Source organism: Antennarius striatus, chromosome 3, assembly GCF_040054535.1.
Source record: "Antennarius striatus isolate MH-2024 chromosome 3, ASM4005453v1, whole genome shotgun sequence".
NCBI classification, from domain to species: Eukaryota; Metazoa; Chordata; class Actinopteri; order Lophiiformes; family Antennariidae; genus Antennarius; species Antennarius striatus.
Window position 1 is genome coordinate 6,377,024 of NC_090778.1, and position 17,044 is coordinate 6,394,067.

Here is a 17,044-nt window from a genome sequence, read left to right on the forward strand (position 1 = left end):
AAATTTGCACCTCAAACAGATTTTAAGTGAAGAAACCCACAGATTAAAGTGAAAACATAATTCTGCACAGTAATGCTTAAACAACCACACATTTGTTTCCATTAATAAAAACATTTAAGCAGGTTATTAAAAAACACAAATGATTGAAGTCAGTCTCTACAGATAATAAATGTGTTTTAATTAAACAGCCGTATATTTTACAGATATGATCTTAGCATTGCTAATACACCAGGCTAACATACAAGGTAGAAGCATTATGCTTAAAGTCAAAAGTTGTCACAATTTTTCATGTCTAATGTTAATCTAGATCTAGGTAGCTGATATGTAGTGTAAGCTTTGTTCAAATTGGGCACTGCATACATTGCTTCAAGGCATCAAGGACCTCCCTTCCTTATGAGAGGCATGTGGCCTGATGTGAATGTGATGCCTGCTCGGTGTCCGAGACACCTGGGAGCAGCTATGAGGTAGAATCGAACCTGCCTGTTCCATCCTGCTGAGCAGCCTGGTCCATACTCTTGCACACAACGTGAGTAAATGTTTGCCCTAAATGTACAAAATACAGCTCCCCGGGGGAGAATGCAAAACACGCCTCCAAAGCCTCTTTTAATACCTATTCCTGATTGGAGCGGCTCTGGACTGTTGTTGGATTAGGGAGTAATTAAAATTTAGCCAATCTCGTGGTGTGTGTGTGTGTGTGTGTGGGGGGGGGGGGGTCGGGGGGCATGTTTGTGCTGAAGGCCTGAGCCACTAAGGAATGCCAGTGTGCACACACCATTACTGAAAGTGTAAACAAAGAAACAAACAGGAACATTTACCAAAACACCTCGCTAACAACACAACTTGACTCAGAAACTCCAGCAGATACCAGAAGTGTGCCAATTTACAACTGACACAAGCAAAACACAAAGGCTTTACATCCCAAAACAACACATATCATCCTACCAATAATCTCTGAATATCAGCACTCTTAAAAGATATCAAAGTATTTTTTTCACTACATAGTATTCTTCCTAATGATTCTTATTTTCAGAATGATGTCTTTAAATGATCAGATATCCTGAGTCGTATCACTGACATCAAATTTGCTGATTGCAAAACCTCTCAGAGCAGGGCTGTCAAACTCATTTTCACCAAGCGACATATCAGCATAATGGCTGTCCTCATAGGGCCAGATGTAACTTATAAATGTAACTCAATGTAATGTAAAATAAATGTAATTACTCCTTAATGTTAAATAACACTGAATTGATTACGTATTCAACATACAAATATTACAGGTACAGAAAAAGTTTGTTTCTGTTATAAATTTGTCAGGTTATTAAACCCACAGAACTCCATCAATCAAGTCTCAAACTATCCATGTGAATAAAAATAACATTAAACAAGTTAAGAATTAACTTTGTTCAAAATGTTTTTGTCAGTGTTAAAATGTAATGAAATGTAGTTTTTGGTCAAAGCACACTTGTGATCTATTTATTTTTTGACAGTCTGACCTTTTATGCTCTCGCAGGCCACATAAAATGATGTGGCGGGCCACATGTGGCCCCCGGGCCCTGAGTTTGACACGTGTGTCTTTGAAGATGTACTGTTAATATAAACTTACTCACAGAAAAACCATTTGGGAAACAATTGTGCAAATTCCCTTATTGCTTAGCTCATAGTTTAAACACAGCCAGAGGACTTGATTTGTTAATATAAATGGGAAAAATGAAACAAGAATCTGCAAAAGAAAATCTAAAATAAAAATGCTAAGACCTGATTAACATTTTTTACTCCCACATTTTTTGCACCCATCAGCAAGCTCCACACTCTAACAGCGAAACTACAAAGAGAAACAACACTAATACTTAATCCTCATATTTCAATATACAGGAGCCCTTTAAAATTAATGAAATCTAAAAGGCCTTTTATTTGATGCCAAATTGAACGTTGCATTTTTACTTTTTTTGCCATAGACATCAATATTTATTGTGCATGTCTACATGATAGGGACTTCCTGACACTTGGGTAATGATAGTCTTAATGACAGGCCATCACATTTAATGTAACCCTTCAGTGACGGCTTCTACTGTTGACAAGCTGCTAATTAAAAACTAAAAAGAACAGCATGTTGTACCTGAGGAACCAAAGGAAACAGCCCAAGTCAAAACACTGATTAACTATTATCTCCAAAACAGCACAATCAATCTCTATCAAAAGATATGTACTGTATAATAGATTTATACTGTATAACCAGGAAAAAATAGACAACAGAAGATATTGTATTATATTTATCCAACACAAGCGTTAAAAAAGGAGGGTCATCTCATATTTAACTCTCAGTCTACCTTTTCCCTCAAGAGTCCATATATGAACAAACTGCATATTATCACATTTTAGCCTTGTTACAAGGTATTAAGAAATGTCCCTCCTCCATTGCTATAATCACCATGGAGATGATATATGGAACAAACAGAATGATCCTCCTCCCAATACTGTACAAAGGATTATCACGCTAGCTTAGTCGTGTGGGATATCAATGTGGCTTTTTGACCCTGATGTAAAAAACTTTACATTATTTTCACTTTATATAATTAAAAAGTTAATAATTAAAAAGAGATGGAACTTGGGCCCATCTATGGTGCAAATGGTGCTACAGATCATGATGTCACTGAGACAGAAGACTCGTAAATTATTAGGAAGCTCTGCATGGAAAAAAAGCAACTATATATCATGTGTTTCATGCTACAACTGCCAAAGCTGAAGGCAGACAGAATAATATAAAACATTTTCTGTAACATGTGAAAACAACTAGTAACTTTTGTCACATGGAGAGGAGGAAATATCAGTAGGCATTTTACTAAACCACAGTTATTGGCCATTACCTTGGTAACTAGATGAGTGCTTCAGCCACAGATAAAATGAAATAAAATTAAAAATAGCGGTTGGTATTAATCACAGGTTATTTTTCAGCAAAGGAGCTTTAACTTTTAGTTAACACTGAACTCATGCATAGAGTTATTTCACCAGACAGTGTTCAGTGTGACACAGGCCTCTGTTGTAAATGGACAATGATTGTAATATCTGCATTGATTTATTGCATAAAAATCTATAAGGTTTAGCTAAAATAGACAAAAGTTAAGACTGTGTATATGTTAAGCCTGGTGTTTGACACACAAACCGCTGAACTCATTCAGCTCTTGAAACGTGTCTGCTCACAGATGTGGTTGAACTTCCTGAAATCAAATTGAAGAAAAGAAAGTTGTTGATTTTAAAACATAAAACCACAAAAATAATACTAGAACCAAGGCAGTCAGAGACTGCAACATCCTGCGACTCCCCTGAATTCAAAATTTTACCCTGACCTACTACAGTACTTTCGGGTAGGCCAGGGTAAGTCGCGGGATGTTGCAGTCTCTGAAGTCAAAACTTCACCCTAGCCTAATAGGTCAGGGTAAATCAAAGCACAGGTAGATCAAAGCACTAACTTTCATCTATGGTCTTATTCGCACTGGCCTTCTCCCTCATCTTTCTATCTTAACCAGTTCCTGAGTGAACGAAAGTTTAAATTTGACCTTGACTTCTCAAGATGTTCATCTCATTTTCATCCCCTTTGTCGCTTGAGTAATGGGCTTTTTGTTTCATCTTTCTATCTTCAACGGTTGTGAAGGTATTTGGTGGACTGACGGGCGGACGGAAGAACACACAAACACTAATACATCTCCTTCGCTGGATGTAATAACAGGTCCTGTGTAAGTTATTCCTTCAAATAGGTCTGGGGAACTAAAGGAGCAACTTTAGGCAAGGACTCCTTCTAATGGTGAAAACAATGAACAACATGCAGGCAACATATCCGTCCAGTATTGTTTACTGCAGCATAGTAACAACACTTACATTGCATGATGCGCCTTCACCTGTGTGCGACAGTTCCGTCCCCAATAACAGTCGGGACGAGATGTTACAGCAACTGAGGAAAGAACAACAAAAAGTTCTGACAAGTGGAGGTCTCACAATGAAACAGTAACTTCTTTGTTTGTGCCATCAGTTGTGTAAAATGTGAAAAGGCCATTAAAAAGTTGTGTTATGCAAATAAACAATAAAAGGATGGAAGGACCTGGAAGTTCAGATGAAGGAATATTCTGTCTGTAGTTGTAGACAATCTCCTTGAATGCTCGCAGGCCACAGCAGAAACACACAATGGTGCTTGCAGATATGCGACAATCTGACAGACAAAAGAACAAGATTTATGGCTTTTGTTGAATAAGTCAGTGTGGATTTTATTTATGTGTTTGTCTAACCTGTCAGACCGTAGTTTCCCTGTTCAACGCTCTGCAGAACCTCTTGGCGTATATCTCTCCATGTCTTTCCTCTAGAGGAGAGGTAGTTCTGGGATGGACGATGAAAACACAAACAGGAGCGTCTCATCACGTGACAATAGATATTTATTTAGCTCGAAGACCCTCAGAATATTTGACACATAAAGCTAGCTTAGGTTACCTGGAGGATATCCAACTCATAGTTGTTGTTGTTCAGCACACCATCCATGCATTTGTCTGTGAGATTGAGCTCTGAAAAAAAGTAAATTGGAACATGTGAAATATTCACTACACCACTGACATGCTGTCCAAAAAAATGAGAAGAACTAACATCACAAATAATTTTTGGGGTTGCAAGTCTGAATACAGAGTGCCCTGTTGAGTCTGAATATGAACTCTATCGTGAGCAAATTAAAAAAAATTACCCTTAAAATGTATGTATGACCTAGTCCAGAGGTGTCAATTTTCGCCGAGGGCCACATCAGCATAGTGGCTGTCCTCAAAGGGCCAGATGTAAATTATAAATGTAACTCAATGTAATGTAAAATAAATGTAACTAATCCTTAATGTTAATTTTTTGTATCTTAATACTATTATGATCCCCGAAGGCAAATGAACCCTAATTACACTATACGTACATGCGCTCCTGTGTTCAGATCACATGATGTTTTTAAACCATTCGTAACCAATAAAGTCTGTTACGTGGATTGCTATGCGCATGTTTATGCAACAGTATAGATGTTAAACTGTCTTCCGGTTTTTATTTGGAGCCGATTGACCTCGGAAAACCGGAGATATGATTGTTTACATTTGATCTAAGACAAGCGGTTCAAATGGCTTCTTTTATTGCTATAATCAGATGGCAGGTGCCTTACTTCTATCATTATACTCGCCATTGTACAGGAGATGATGCATTTTTTCACGTGATTTGAACATGTCTCGTCATTCGTGCATTTTGTCACGTGATGCAAGCATGTACCGTGATTCGTGCATTTTGTCACGTGGCACTTTGTCTTATTCCTGAAAAACTCCTTTGAAGAGTGGCATAATTGACACAAACTGTACATAGTTATGTTAGAAGCATATAGCAAACTTTTTTTAGTTCAAAATCAAATAGATGAGAATGTTTTGGGGTTTTATGTTCAATAAAATACAATTTGTTCCATTTTCAAATTTGACTGTGTGTCTATGTTGGCCCAACACACTCCTTTGAAGAGTCAGTAGTTATGTTAGAAGCCTATGGCAACCTTCTTGGAGTTCAAAATCAATTCGATGAGTATGTTTTTGGTTTTTATGTGCAATAAATAAAATATTTTTTTTCCATTTTCAAATTTGACTGCGTGTGTCTATTTTGCCCCAACATGTCAATATAGTAAGTTATAAGAAAATAATAACTATCTCTTCACATAGCTGAAGTTGTGCTGAAGATAAACATACCAAGCAGGGGTATGTTAAATCATTTTTAATGTGTTATATAGAGACAAATATCAAAGGTACCAAAAAACGCCCAAAATAGGTCAGGGGTCTAAGAGTTAAGACGGCACACTCTTGTATCTTTGTCAATCAAACGCACGTACATATATATTAGTGTACAGCCTGCTGTAATACCCACAAACACACACAGGGGGGCCTGTAAGCATGAAATGGGCGGTAGAATGGCAGGCAGCTCCTTCTTGGTGTACCCAAATGAACAACTTGTGAGGGGGGCGGCCCCTTGCTCAAGGGCGCCTTGGCAGTGTTCCGGAGGTGAGCTGGAACCTCTCACTGTCAGCTCACACTCTGGGTGTTTTTGGGCGGGAGCGGAAATCGAACTGCTGATCTTGGACCACTGGACGACCCGCTCTACTCCCCACTCTACCGCTGAGCCACTGCTGCCCCTTATAACTCTGAATTTATCACTTATTCAAGTTAAAAATATTACAAAGATGTTTGCTTGTTACTCTGTTACAACATAAATCCTTTTGTCAGGTTACGAAACCCACAAAACTCCACCAATCAAAGATCAAATTATTCAAGTGAATAAAAAAATAAAGACATTAACTTTGTTTTTTGTCAGAGTTAAAACAGGCTTAATTACTGCATTGTGGGAGATGCGGTTTTGGTCAAAGCACACTTTCGACCTATTTATTTTTGGACACTCTGACCGTTTTTGCTCTCGCGGGCCACATAAAATGATGTGGCGGGCCACATTTGGTCCCCGGGCCTTGGGTTTGACACATGTGACCTAGTCCAACTGAAACAGTGAAAAACCAAACCAAACTGTGTTCATCTGTCATTTATAAAGCACGGTCACATCAGAGACAACCATTAATTACACTAACCTTACACTCAATGTAATATGTGCATCTACCATGGCTTTGAACCGGTTCATGCAACGAAAACGAAAACCAAAAACTTTTGGCATTTGCGAGGAACGAAAACAAAACAAAAAACTTTATATTTTTTTAATGTTCTGGAACAGAATCCGTTTTTCAAAATAATGGTAACCAGTTGATACCGGGGGTTTTTTTCGTTCTTGAAAAAAAAAAAAATCTGACCTCATGTTTCACTTCCAGTCATTCATTCAATGCATGATGAGAGTGGAGACAAGTGGAGGCATATCACCAGCAGTCAAGGAAAAGGCAGTTTTACCAATCAATTATAGTTGTAACAGGTAAACACTGCAGTCTGTCAATTTAAAAAAAAAAGGGTTTGATTTAGACATTAACTCATTGGCTGCAGTCATTTTCAGAGCAGATTTCACGTACTGCCAGCACTTTGTAGAAATTTATCTCCTTCAGCGGACTTCCTCTGGCACTCTGGACATTTATCTGTGCTATCTTTCTCTTCTTGACTGATCACAAGATGCTTCATCACAGCGTGTTCGCTCCCCGGTGAGCTCTGACATACGCAAACTTTGTTGCGTATGTCAAAGCTGTAAGCTGCTGCAACTGCTCCATCATCCTCTGATTCTCCATCCTCTGTTCCGTAATTAGATCAGTGCTGTTGTACTGTTTAATGTTGGGACCAATCTACAGTACGTCAACTAATTGCCAATTTAAAAGTTTTAAAGCTACCTACCTATTTGTATTTAAAAGGAACATTACTGACCGGTTCTGGAATTATATTTTTTCTTCTAACCGGTTCAGGAACGTCAGTTCATGGGTGGTGTAAAACGTTATAATACTGTTTCTGTTTGGAACAAGCCAATTGGCAAAAAATTCTGGTTCAAAGTCCTGGTATCTACTGCACTATAGCATGACCAGAGATGAGATAGAATTCAGGGGGAAAAAAAATCTTACTATTACATTATAATGATGATATATTTGCTTCACAGTAATGGTCAGAGCGGTAACAATAGCCATGATAGTCATCTGGGTCGTGTAGTGTCCCAATACAGTTATATGACCGTTTACACTAAATGGACAGCAGCACTACATAATTTCAGAACTTCTCTTTCCTGCAGGTTGATACGTAACCATGAACACATTGTCGCATAGAGGAAGTGTTGTAAAGGTCTGCTATATCGCATTTCATGCATCTTAATCATTTATGAAATGATTTGTCATCATTGGGCTCCACATTAGACCACTACCCAGCAGTGGTGGTCTAATGTGTACGTGATGCACTGGAAATACACCTGGGGTGTTGAGACACAAACGTACCACTGAACTGAGCCAGACAGCCTTGACAGCCAATCCTCTGGCAACCCCAGTACATGTGACAGAAGGGTCGTTGGCAGAGTTCGCCTGCAAACACACATGACACATAAGATGATTAGAGCAAAATCATCAATTTACCATACATGTGATTGGCTGGTAAGAGCATTGCAGACCTCAACACATCTTTATACTGTAAATCGATCATCAAATAAAGATAAAGCTGACTGCCTTATCTTCATTTAATGTCCGGTATCAAAACTTGAGAGACGCACTTCTACATTTAAATTAATGTCTTCTGCAGTCAATCAGTTCACATAATGACGATGAGTCATATCACTGTCAGTCAAGTTCTGCTGAATTTTATACACAAGAGTTTTTAAATTTGTGGTGATATTCTTGCACTTTTGTATTCGCAATGATGCTTTTTAGATGAGCACACCATGGGCAAGGTTTATGTAATTATTCTCACTGCCAGAGGAGGGAGACAAATCTCATGCAATGCAGGTTTAAGCCTCGCAACAGTTTGCTGTGGTCACATTTACAGTTTTATTGCCTGACTGATGTCACAGACCACGTGACAAGAGGGATGAACAGGTTTGGGTACCACTCACATTGCTGAGCTATAACCTGCTGGCTGTTGGGATCTGCCCGCCTGTCTGGCATCGACTGGAGGCAGCAGGTGCAGATAAGATGGGGGCCCTGAGGGGGGCAGCAGAATTCCTGAGGAACTGCAGATGAGAACACAAATAAGTCTGCATGAAGAACACAATGATCTGAATGGATGGCATGGGGAGCTTAATTTTGTATTCTGTAAATAAATTTGTCGTGCATGCAGTTTACCCCCCGAGGAAAATGATTACCTTGAGCTAATGCTCTTACATGACTTCTAATCACCTGAAGGTATTTCAGCGGACGTCGAGGGCTGTTCCCGTGTGGGTTTCGCAGACGCCTCCTCACTTGCTGGCTTGGTGTGAAGAGGTGGAGGGAATAGAGTGGGAACATTAGGGAGCCAGAAGTTTGAACTGGTAGGAAAAAGCATCTGATGGACATCCCTCCTGTAGCCAGGACACTGTTTGCACAACACTAGAGGTTGACTGAGGACAAAAAGACAAAAATCACATGTTGAGTTAAGAACTCAATAAAAAGGGAGGGAAAAAAACAGGCTTCATGCATTGATGGCTTTTCCAAACCATGATACCCTCAGGCCACTGATGATTTTATTGTTTAAAACAAAATAATGTTTTTCTAAACCAATGACTAAAATCTGAATAATACACACTTGTCACTAAAAATTTATCCGAGTATCACAAACTACTCACAAATACAAACAGTGAGACCATTTACCTATTATCGGAGGAGTCGCTGTCATTGTCTGACAGCTCAAATAGATGATCTGAGCTGCCCTCCTCATCAGAGAAACAGCGCTCAACTTTTGGCTGTAACATATCCTGAGTGATCTTGTTACGACTGTCCATGTTTCTAAGGTCTTCCTCACTGCGACACTTCTCTGCAGGAAAGAAAGACACACATGAACACAAAGTCATTTTCTACTGGGACTGTCTTGGAAGTGGCCCTTCGTTCTCTCTTGTGTGTCTCCATCGTGTCAGTATTAGCAGAAAAATAACTAAGCCAGAGAATACATCTTGCTCACATTTTTAAAAAAAACACTCATGTGAGGCTATTGTCTAACCTTTCACTTTGAACCTTCTCAGAGTGAAGGTAGCTTTCAAAAGACTACTAAAATCTCTGTTCATGCAAACCTGGGTGCTCAATGAGGTATGCCTCCACCAGGTTGTTGAGGATGTGGTTCTTGCGAATCCTTTCCACGGGGCAGCGGCATGTGGGGCAAAGCAAGGATCGCTCCATCCAGCCTGAGTAGCAGGCGGCACAGAAGACATGCATACAAGGCTGCAGGCTAAAGCAAAAACAACAACAAACAGATTTACCCATCATGATTCCTGAGACAACCACAAAGACTTTATACTTGGATATGTATCTCACTGATATCTTACCTAACACAGTCGTGCAGCAGGTCCTGGCAGATGACACATGTCAGGCTCTCCTCCATCTTGTCTGTCTTCACCCCTTCCACTGGTGGCTTTGACAAAAGACATCCAATGCTTTCCTTTGCTGAAGCAGCCACTTCTGTATGCAGCAAGCCCAAATCATGATTTGTATCTGTCAGGAAAATAAGTGTTATGTACCAATGAGTTTGGTTTTCTGGCACCAAACACTTCCGGCCAGGCTTGACAGCTGTCAATCACAGAAACACGACTACATGAGTTCAGTGGATATCGCAACAATCACCCATGAGTCCCGACTGCATACTGTAACTTCAGATTTAACAGCATTAGACATTACAGCATTTGAAATGTATCTGTTTTAGCTTCTATAACATTATTTTTTGCTGTTGGACCTTTCCTGAGAAACAGAGGTGGCTTTGAGAAGACAAGTCACCGTTCAGAAGACATGTTTCCTCTTTGAGTTTAGTATACGACTTCAAATAAAACTTGCTTTGATGAATCTTCCTCTTCTTTGTTTCTGGCTCCATGTTGTTCACATCCTCTTCCTGTGCTGGGGCCTCAACTTTAGCTGGGCCTAAGATGGAGAAGAAACAATATTTGGTCACATGATATTATAAAAATAATGCTTATTTTTAGACGTAAAGATGGAACAGGGCTGAGGGGTGTGCAATTACATCCAGGCCATTATCACAGTTTTATTATATATACAATCTGTGTGGGCAGATATTAAATGATGCACGTGAGAAAACAAAGGAGGGAGTTAGTGTGACGTGAACCAGGCTTCTAATTGTGTCATTCATTTTGACACAGTCAGACCACAGTTAAAGCCTTTTAATCATGGCCTCAATGTTGTCCTGAAAGAGACCCTGAAGGCTAAGATTAAATTCATTCAGGCGAGTTAAAGTGCAGTGATCCCTTGCTATAACGCGGTTTACTTTTCACGGTTTCGCTACTTCACGGATTTGCATTGTGCATTGTGTTCTGCATTCTGATTGGCTAAAAAGTCACTCCGCTTCTTCTCTACCTGTGCGTCAATAACGTTGCAGTTTAATATGTACACGTACATAAAACAGCTTGCCAAATTTATATTACGTACGTGCAAATTCTCTTGCAATTTCGAGTTTCTCTAAAACCCATAATGTCGACAAAACGCTCTGGACCGACAAAAGCACCTGCGGCAGGACCCAAAAGGCAGCGGAAGATAAAGCGCAGATAAAGTTAAACTTCTGGACATGCTAAGGGAAGGTAAAAGCTATGCGGCTGTAGGTCAGCATTACGGAATTAATGAATCTTCCGTTCGTTCCTTAAAGAAGGAAGAAAAAAACATAAGGACGACAGCAGCAATAGGTTTTAATAAGGATGCAAAAAGGGTTGCAACTGTCCGCAACAAGACCATGATAAGGATGGAGTCTGCATTAGCTCTGTGGATTAATGACTGCAGGAAAAATAACATTACGTTGGATACAAACGTTATTTGCACAAAAGTGAGAGTACTGTATCAAAACTTTGCTGACAGTGACAGGGAAGAGGATGCCGGGCCATCAACAAGTGCTGTTCTGATTCTGTTCACGCAGTACCAAGCGCATTTAACGCGCTTGGTGAACCCTTTGATGAGCCGTTCATTACAGTTCTCCAACATAATCGATGGTGGCATGTAGGTGTATACGGATCTTTTTGCAAAGAAAAAAAAAGACCGACAACAACTGCCTATCACTATGTTCTTCTCCCGAATAAACACACCTGCACCGCGGGCTACAAAAGAAGAAAACACTGCAGATGCGGAGTCAGGATGCAGCGACTCAGTCTGAAGAGCAGTGAAATACACCTGAATCACTATTTGTCCGACTGTACTTTGTATTTTTTTCATAATAATTTAAATTTTCTCCTGTTTATTCCAATTACTCGGGTCGCGGTGGGCGTTGCTAATCTCCGCAATTTGAAGCCTTCTGTTCACATTGATGATTAAAATTATTATTTGACAGTACAGAAGTTATTTGTTGAAAAAATGTTTCTAAAGTACTTTTATTTGTGAAACAAATGTTTGAGCCTTTAAAATGGTTTGTTCTTTCTTTTCAATGTACATAGAGTATTTAATTGTATAATAATTGTAAAAAAAAATAAAGGTTTCTACTTCACGGATTTTGCCTATCACGGGTTCTTTTTGGAACATAACCCCTGCGAAAAACAAGGGATTACTGTATCCCTCAAATAGACCTTGTATTTGACTGGAAGTGCGACCAGGGCGACATGTGCAAGCATGTACCACAAAGAAGGTAACAAGAAAAGACTGCAGGGGCTCATGAGCTGATGTGAGAGAATACTTCCATATCAGTACAACTAATAATTCACTGTGGCAGATTGAAAGAAGAAAGACTTTTGAGAATAGACCTGTGGCTTTCACCTGGCAGCACCCCTCCCCCAAAATTCCTTCCAGTGAACCTGCATGCACTCAAGCTTCACAATGAAAACAATTACAAGAACAGATTTATTTATCAATTAAGTGGCCAGAGGAGGTCCAGAAGTCTTTTTATCACCATGAGGTTCCACTAGTCAAAATTGCAGTTATCCAAAAGGTCAGTAGTCAGATTATTCCACCGATTAAAATGAAATAATCTTAAAAAGTTCATCAATACACATTCATACATTGTAAGAAGGTTAAGATGAGATGCATGGTAAAGTGATCCACTACCAATTTCCAAAGGAAACGCCTTTCAAAAAATCGTCCCACTCACCATGATAGATCACCCCCTCTTGAACAGACTTAGCAGCGAGAACCTACCAGATGCTGAGGCTAGCGTTGCCATTGCAACAGAAGTCGTAGGGCTCTCGATACAGAAGTGGGAGGTAGAGGGCTGAGGTTCTTCCTGAGCTGGGATACAAGGAGCTGCTGTGAGCATCACGGGCCCCACAGAGAGCGACATCTCTGGAGGAGGAGAGCAAGCAGGAGTGAGGCTCTCCACGGCTGAAGTTGAGATAGAGGGTGGGGGTTGCCAGTGAGGAACAATGTAGATGTGGAATCAAAGTGGATGTAGGGAACAAACTATCTACTCACCAAAGCTCTGCTGTAAAACATCTTGCTCCATTTTCATTGAGTGGTAAACATAGGCAATGTCTACAGGGCGACAAGAAATATTGTCTGTATTTTATTTGAATAAATTCATACACACATATTCTCAAAGCTTAAAAAAGGAGCTCACTTTGTTCTGGTTCATTTTTCCTGTACACAAAGTAGATGACATCACCATTCCGTAGTGCATAAGTTTGCTTCCTAACCATTTTGGACATGTTGATCACTGTGCCATTGGTACTACAGACAATAGACAATTGCGTTATTGTGCAGTGTAAAAACAGAATACATTTCTGTAGATCGTACAAAGGACTTGCTAAACAAATTGTAAGCATAGTCCCTATACTTTGCCTTACTGCATTTCTAACCAAATTGTGTGAGAACATATTGAGGTCAAACTATCAGGAAAGGAGTATGATGCTTCAACTTTTTATGATGGTCACAATTCTCTAACTGGTGATTATTTAGCATATAGTACCTCGTGTCTTCAAGCCACACCAGTCCTGAGGCTTCATCTTGCACAATCTTGCAGTGCTCCCCTGATACCAGTTTGCTGGCTGGAAAGGACAGATAACATCCTGGCAAGAAAATGACAAAAAATGAACATACAGTTCAGACATTAAACAGCTTATGTCACAGTTTTTAAGTGATCTTTTTTGAAATTTAATAGACAATACATATGGTTGTGAACAAGGCAAAATGTGATTCATGTTTCACCCCCCCACCCCACCCCAAGCCCCCTGGACTATTTGAAAATACTACTAACATTCATCTTTTCAGTGCATTCTTAAAAAGCTTTTATTACCCAGACATAAGCTACCCAATTAAGACAAGTTGCTTTGCATTGCAAAAAAGTAGAGCCCAAGAGCTCTCAACAACAAAGCGAACGCGGGGGGGGGGGGGAGGAATATAGGCCTAACCTTTTCTGAAGCAAAACCAACACAAAAAAATCTACTTAATATTCTGCACACATGTTCTTAAAGGAAGCCTTTTGTTATGATCACAAGGGGCTGTCTAAGTTTGGTGCGCTAAAGAAGCCTTTGTGTTTTTGAGGGGGGTTTTAAATACTCAGACACTGACAGCAACGTCTATGCTACGACATGACTGTCTTTGTGCATCACCATGTTCGCATATCACTAAAGCAGAATCTCACACAATTGTTTAAGTGTTTTTAATGAACATGCAAGGTGAAAAAAATTTATTCTTAAATTATAACAAGAATAAACAAACTCACCCTTTTTTCTGCCGACTGTGCATTCTCTGCTGAAGAGCAAGACAGTTTCACTTGAGTCCACTTTGACTAATTTTCCCCAGGGTTGTCCTCTTCTAGGACTGTCCATCTTCTCCATCTTCTAATGTTTTTCTGTAACATGTTTTTTTAAAAATGAAGGAATAAGAGAAAATTAATAGTTTAGGAAATGTTTAGATTAGTGACTCTTGTGGTGTCTTTTTTTTTTTTTACTGCTTTACAGATTATAGGGCACACACAGCAAGTACACTTACACCCACAAATTCCTACACCAAACGAATTAAAAACTTGATTTAAAAGGTTTTGCGATAGGTGCTGTCGCATACACAATGATATATTCAAGTCGAATTCAAAATATGATTGCAAAGATTCATAAAAGTTTATGAAAAATGTAACAGAAGATTTGAATACTGTGGAATAACGAAACTAAATTAAGATGAGATTGTTTCGCATTACCGAGAGTTAGCTTTTCTGAGCTCACATAGTATCCAGCGGTATCAGTTGGCTTTGTTGAGAGCCAAGTTGAAAAACACACACACTTATTTTTATCCTAAACTACTTGTACATTTGAGAAAACGAACTGGAATACTTCGGGATACATTAACAGCGTTAACTTCTCACAGTAACACTAAGCTAACGCACAGCTAACACTAACAGCCAGCCTCTGGTAGAACCAAAAGATCACCGGGAGCGCAGAACAACAACCACAGATGACCGAGAAGTTTGATATAGAACAAGTCTGAAGCCTTGAGTTTACCTTCAAAATATGAGTTTGTTGTCCCGATAACTCTGACAGAGGCCACTGGCAGCGCTCATGTTCCAGCTAGGATCGAGATGCACTTCCTGTTTGACTCGGAGTTGAAAGTAAATCGTCATAGGCTGAGGGAGGAGGAGCATGTGTGTGTGTGTGTGTGTGTGTGTGTGTGTGTGTGTGTGTGTGTGTGTGTGTGTGTGTGTGTGTGTGTGTGTGTGTGTGTGTGTGTGTGTGTGTGTGTGTGTGTGTGTGTGTGTGTGTGTGTGTGTGTGTGTGTGTGTGTGTGATCAGCTATGAGATCATCTGTGTGATCAATGTGATTCGTGTGTCCGGGTCTCCCCTCCTCATCCTCAGACAGACTCACACTTTCAGTGAATAATTACACACTTGACTGAACAGGGGCAGAACCTGCAAGCTGAACACAACATTCTTTTACGTTTACTTTACCTGTACTTTACCTGCACAAAGATTGCAAATTATTATTTGTAGCCAACTTACATTCAAGTTCATGCATATTTTAGAATAAGGAATTATATTAAATTTAATGTAAATGTATACTGTTCAGTTACAGAGAACACTGGCGGGAGCCCATGAAAATTCCACAATAAAACAATAATATCAGACTTTGTTTTCTTTCTTTCTTCGCTGTCACAAGAAAACAAACTGCTGTGTCCGACCAAGCCGTAACCGCTCCATGAATGTGGGGTGAACGAACGCAAAGATGAAGACCGCTTCGACGTTACGGTCCAGCCATCTGGGTAGACACCGACTTTGTGAGTTCGGTCCTGGTGAATAAAGCATCGGGGTTCCCCACACGACATCGTGAGGACCGTCACAATCAAAGAATTCTTCTTCTTCTTCTTCTTTTCCTTTCGGCTTTTCCCTTCAGGGGTCGCCACAGCAAATCAATTTCCTCCATCTTGCCCTGTCCTTTGAATCCTCTTCTCTCACACCAACTACCTTCATGTCTTCCCTCATTACATCCATAAACCTCCTCTTTGGTCTTCCTCTAGGCCTCCTGCCTGGCAGTTCAAAACTCAGCATCCTTCTACCAATATATTCACTTTCTCTCCTCTGGACATGTCCAAACCATCTCAGTCTGGCCTCTCTGACTTTATCTCCAAAACCTCTAACATGTGCTGTCCCTCTGATGTACTCATTCCTGATCCTATCCTTCCTGGGCACTCCCAGAGAGAACCTCAGCATCTTCATCTCTGCTACCTCCAGCTCTGTCTCCTGTCTTTTCTTCAGTGACACTGTCTCTAGGCCAAACAACATCGCTGGTCTCACCACAGTTTTGTACACCTTTCCTTTCATTTTAGCTGAAACTCTTCTATCACACATCACACCTGACACTTTCCTCCAACTGTTCCATCCTGCCTGTACACGCTTCTTCACCTCTTTTCCACACTCTCCATTGCTCTGGACTGTTGAGCCTAAGTACTTAAAATCCTCCACCTTCTTGATCTCTTCTCCCTGTAACCTCACTCTTCCACTTGGGTCCCTCTCATTCACACACATGTACTCTGTCTTACTGCGGCTAACCTTCATTCCTCTCCTTTCCAGGACAAACCTCCACCTCTCTAGCTTCTCCTCCACCTGTTCCCTGCTCTCACTACAGATCACAATGTCATCTGCAAACATCATAGTCCATGGAGATTCCTGTCTAACCTCGTCTGTCAGCCTGTCCATCACCATAGCGAACAAGAAGGGACTCAGAGCTGATCCCACCTCCACCTTGAACTCCTCTGTCACACCTACAGCACACCTCACCACAGTCTTACAGTCCTCATACATGTCCTGCACCTTTCTAACATACTTCTCTGCCACTCAAGACTTCCTCATACCACAGTTCCTCTCTGGGCAACCTGTCATAAGCTTTCTCCAGATCTACAAAAACACAATGCAGCTCTGTTTGGCCTTCTCTGTACTTCTCTATCAACATCCTCAAAACAAAAACTGCATCTGTAGTACTCTTTTTTGGCATGAAACCATACTGCTGCTCACAAATGCT

At 40.2% G+C, this 17,044-nt stretch overlaps 1 protein-coding gene across 3 annotated transcripts; it reads right to left on the reverse strand.

The window, feature by feature from the left end:
• Positions 1–53: 53 nt before the first annotated feature.
• chfr (checkpoint with forkhead and ring finger domains, E3 ubiquitin protein ligase) lies at positions 54–15,125 on the reverse strand. Of its 3 annotated transcripts, none has more exons than XM_068310507.1 (18): positions 15,034–15,125; positions 14,262–14,390; positions 13,506–13,605; positions 13,158–13,267; positions 13,013–13,072; positions 12,740–12,883; positions 10,451–10,534; positions 9,949–10,114; positions 9,697–9,851; positions 9,281–9,443; positions 8,831–9,030; positions 8,548–8,664; positions 7,940–8,023; positions 4,477–4,547; positions 4,278–4,365; positions 4,094–4,201; positions 3,874–3,946; positions 54–3,215 (listed from the first exon to the last, which is right to left on the reverse strand). In XM_068310507.1, exons 2-18 carry the CDS (start codon positions 14,374–14,376, stop codon positions 3,173–3,175), a joined length of 1,881 nt encoding a protein of 626 aa, XP_068166608.1. In that variant the 5' UTR covers positions 14,377–14,390; positions 15,034–15,125; the 3' UTR covers positions 54–3,172. The 3 variants fall into 3 exon arrangements, 2 of the variants coding, with proteins under 2 accessions (XP_068166608.1, XP_068166607.1); XM_068310506.1 differs by having other exon boundaries at positions 12,740–12,922; XR_011035013.1 differs by lacking the exons at positions 54–3,215; positions 3,874–3,946; positions 4,094–4,201 and adding an exon at positions 6,833–6,962 and having other exon boundaries at positions 4,302–4,365; positions 12,740–12,922.
• Between the last annotated feature and the right edge of the window lie 1,919 nt (positions 15,126–17,044).

Excerpts from the sequence above, each read along its gene's own strand:
- chfr (XM_068310506.1), bottom strand. The coding sequence starts at position 14,376 with ATGGAGAAGATGGACAGTCCTAGAAGAGGACAACCCTGGGGAAAATTA. Across the intron at positions 12,923-13,012 it reads TGTTTTACAGCAGAGCTTTG|CCGTGGAGAGCCTCACTCCT; the intron begins GTGAGTAGATAG and ends TCTCAACTTCAG. Across the intron at positions 4,366-4,476 it reads ATGAGTTGGATATCCTCCAG|AACTACCTCTCCTCTAGAGG; the intron begins GTAACCTAAGCT and ends CGTCCATCCCAG.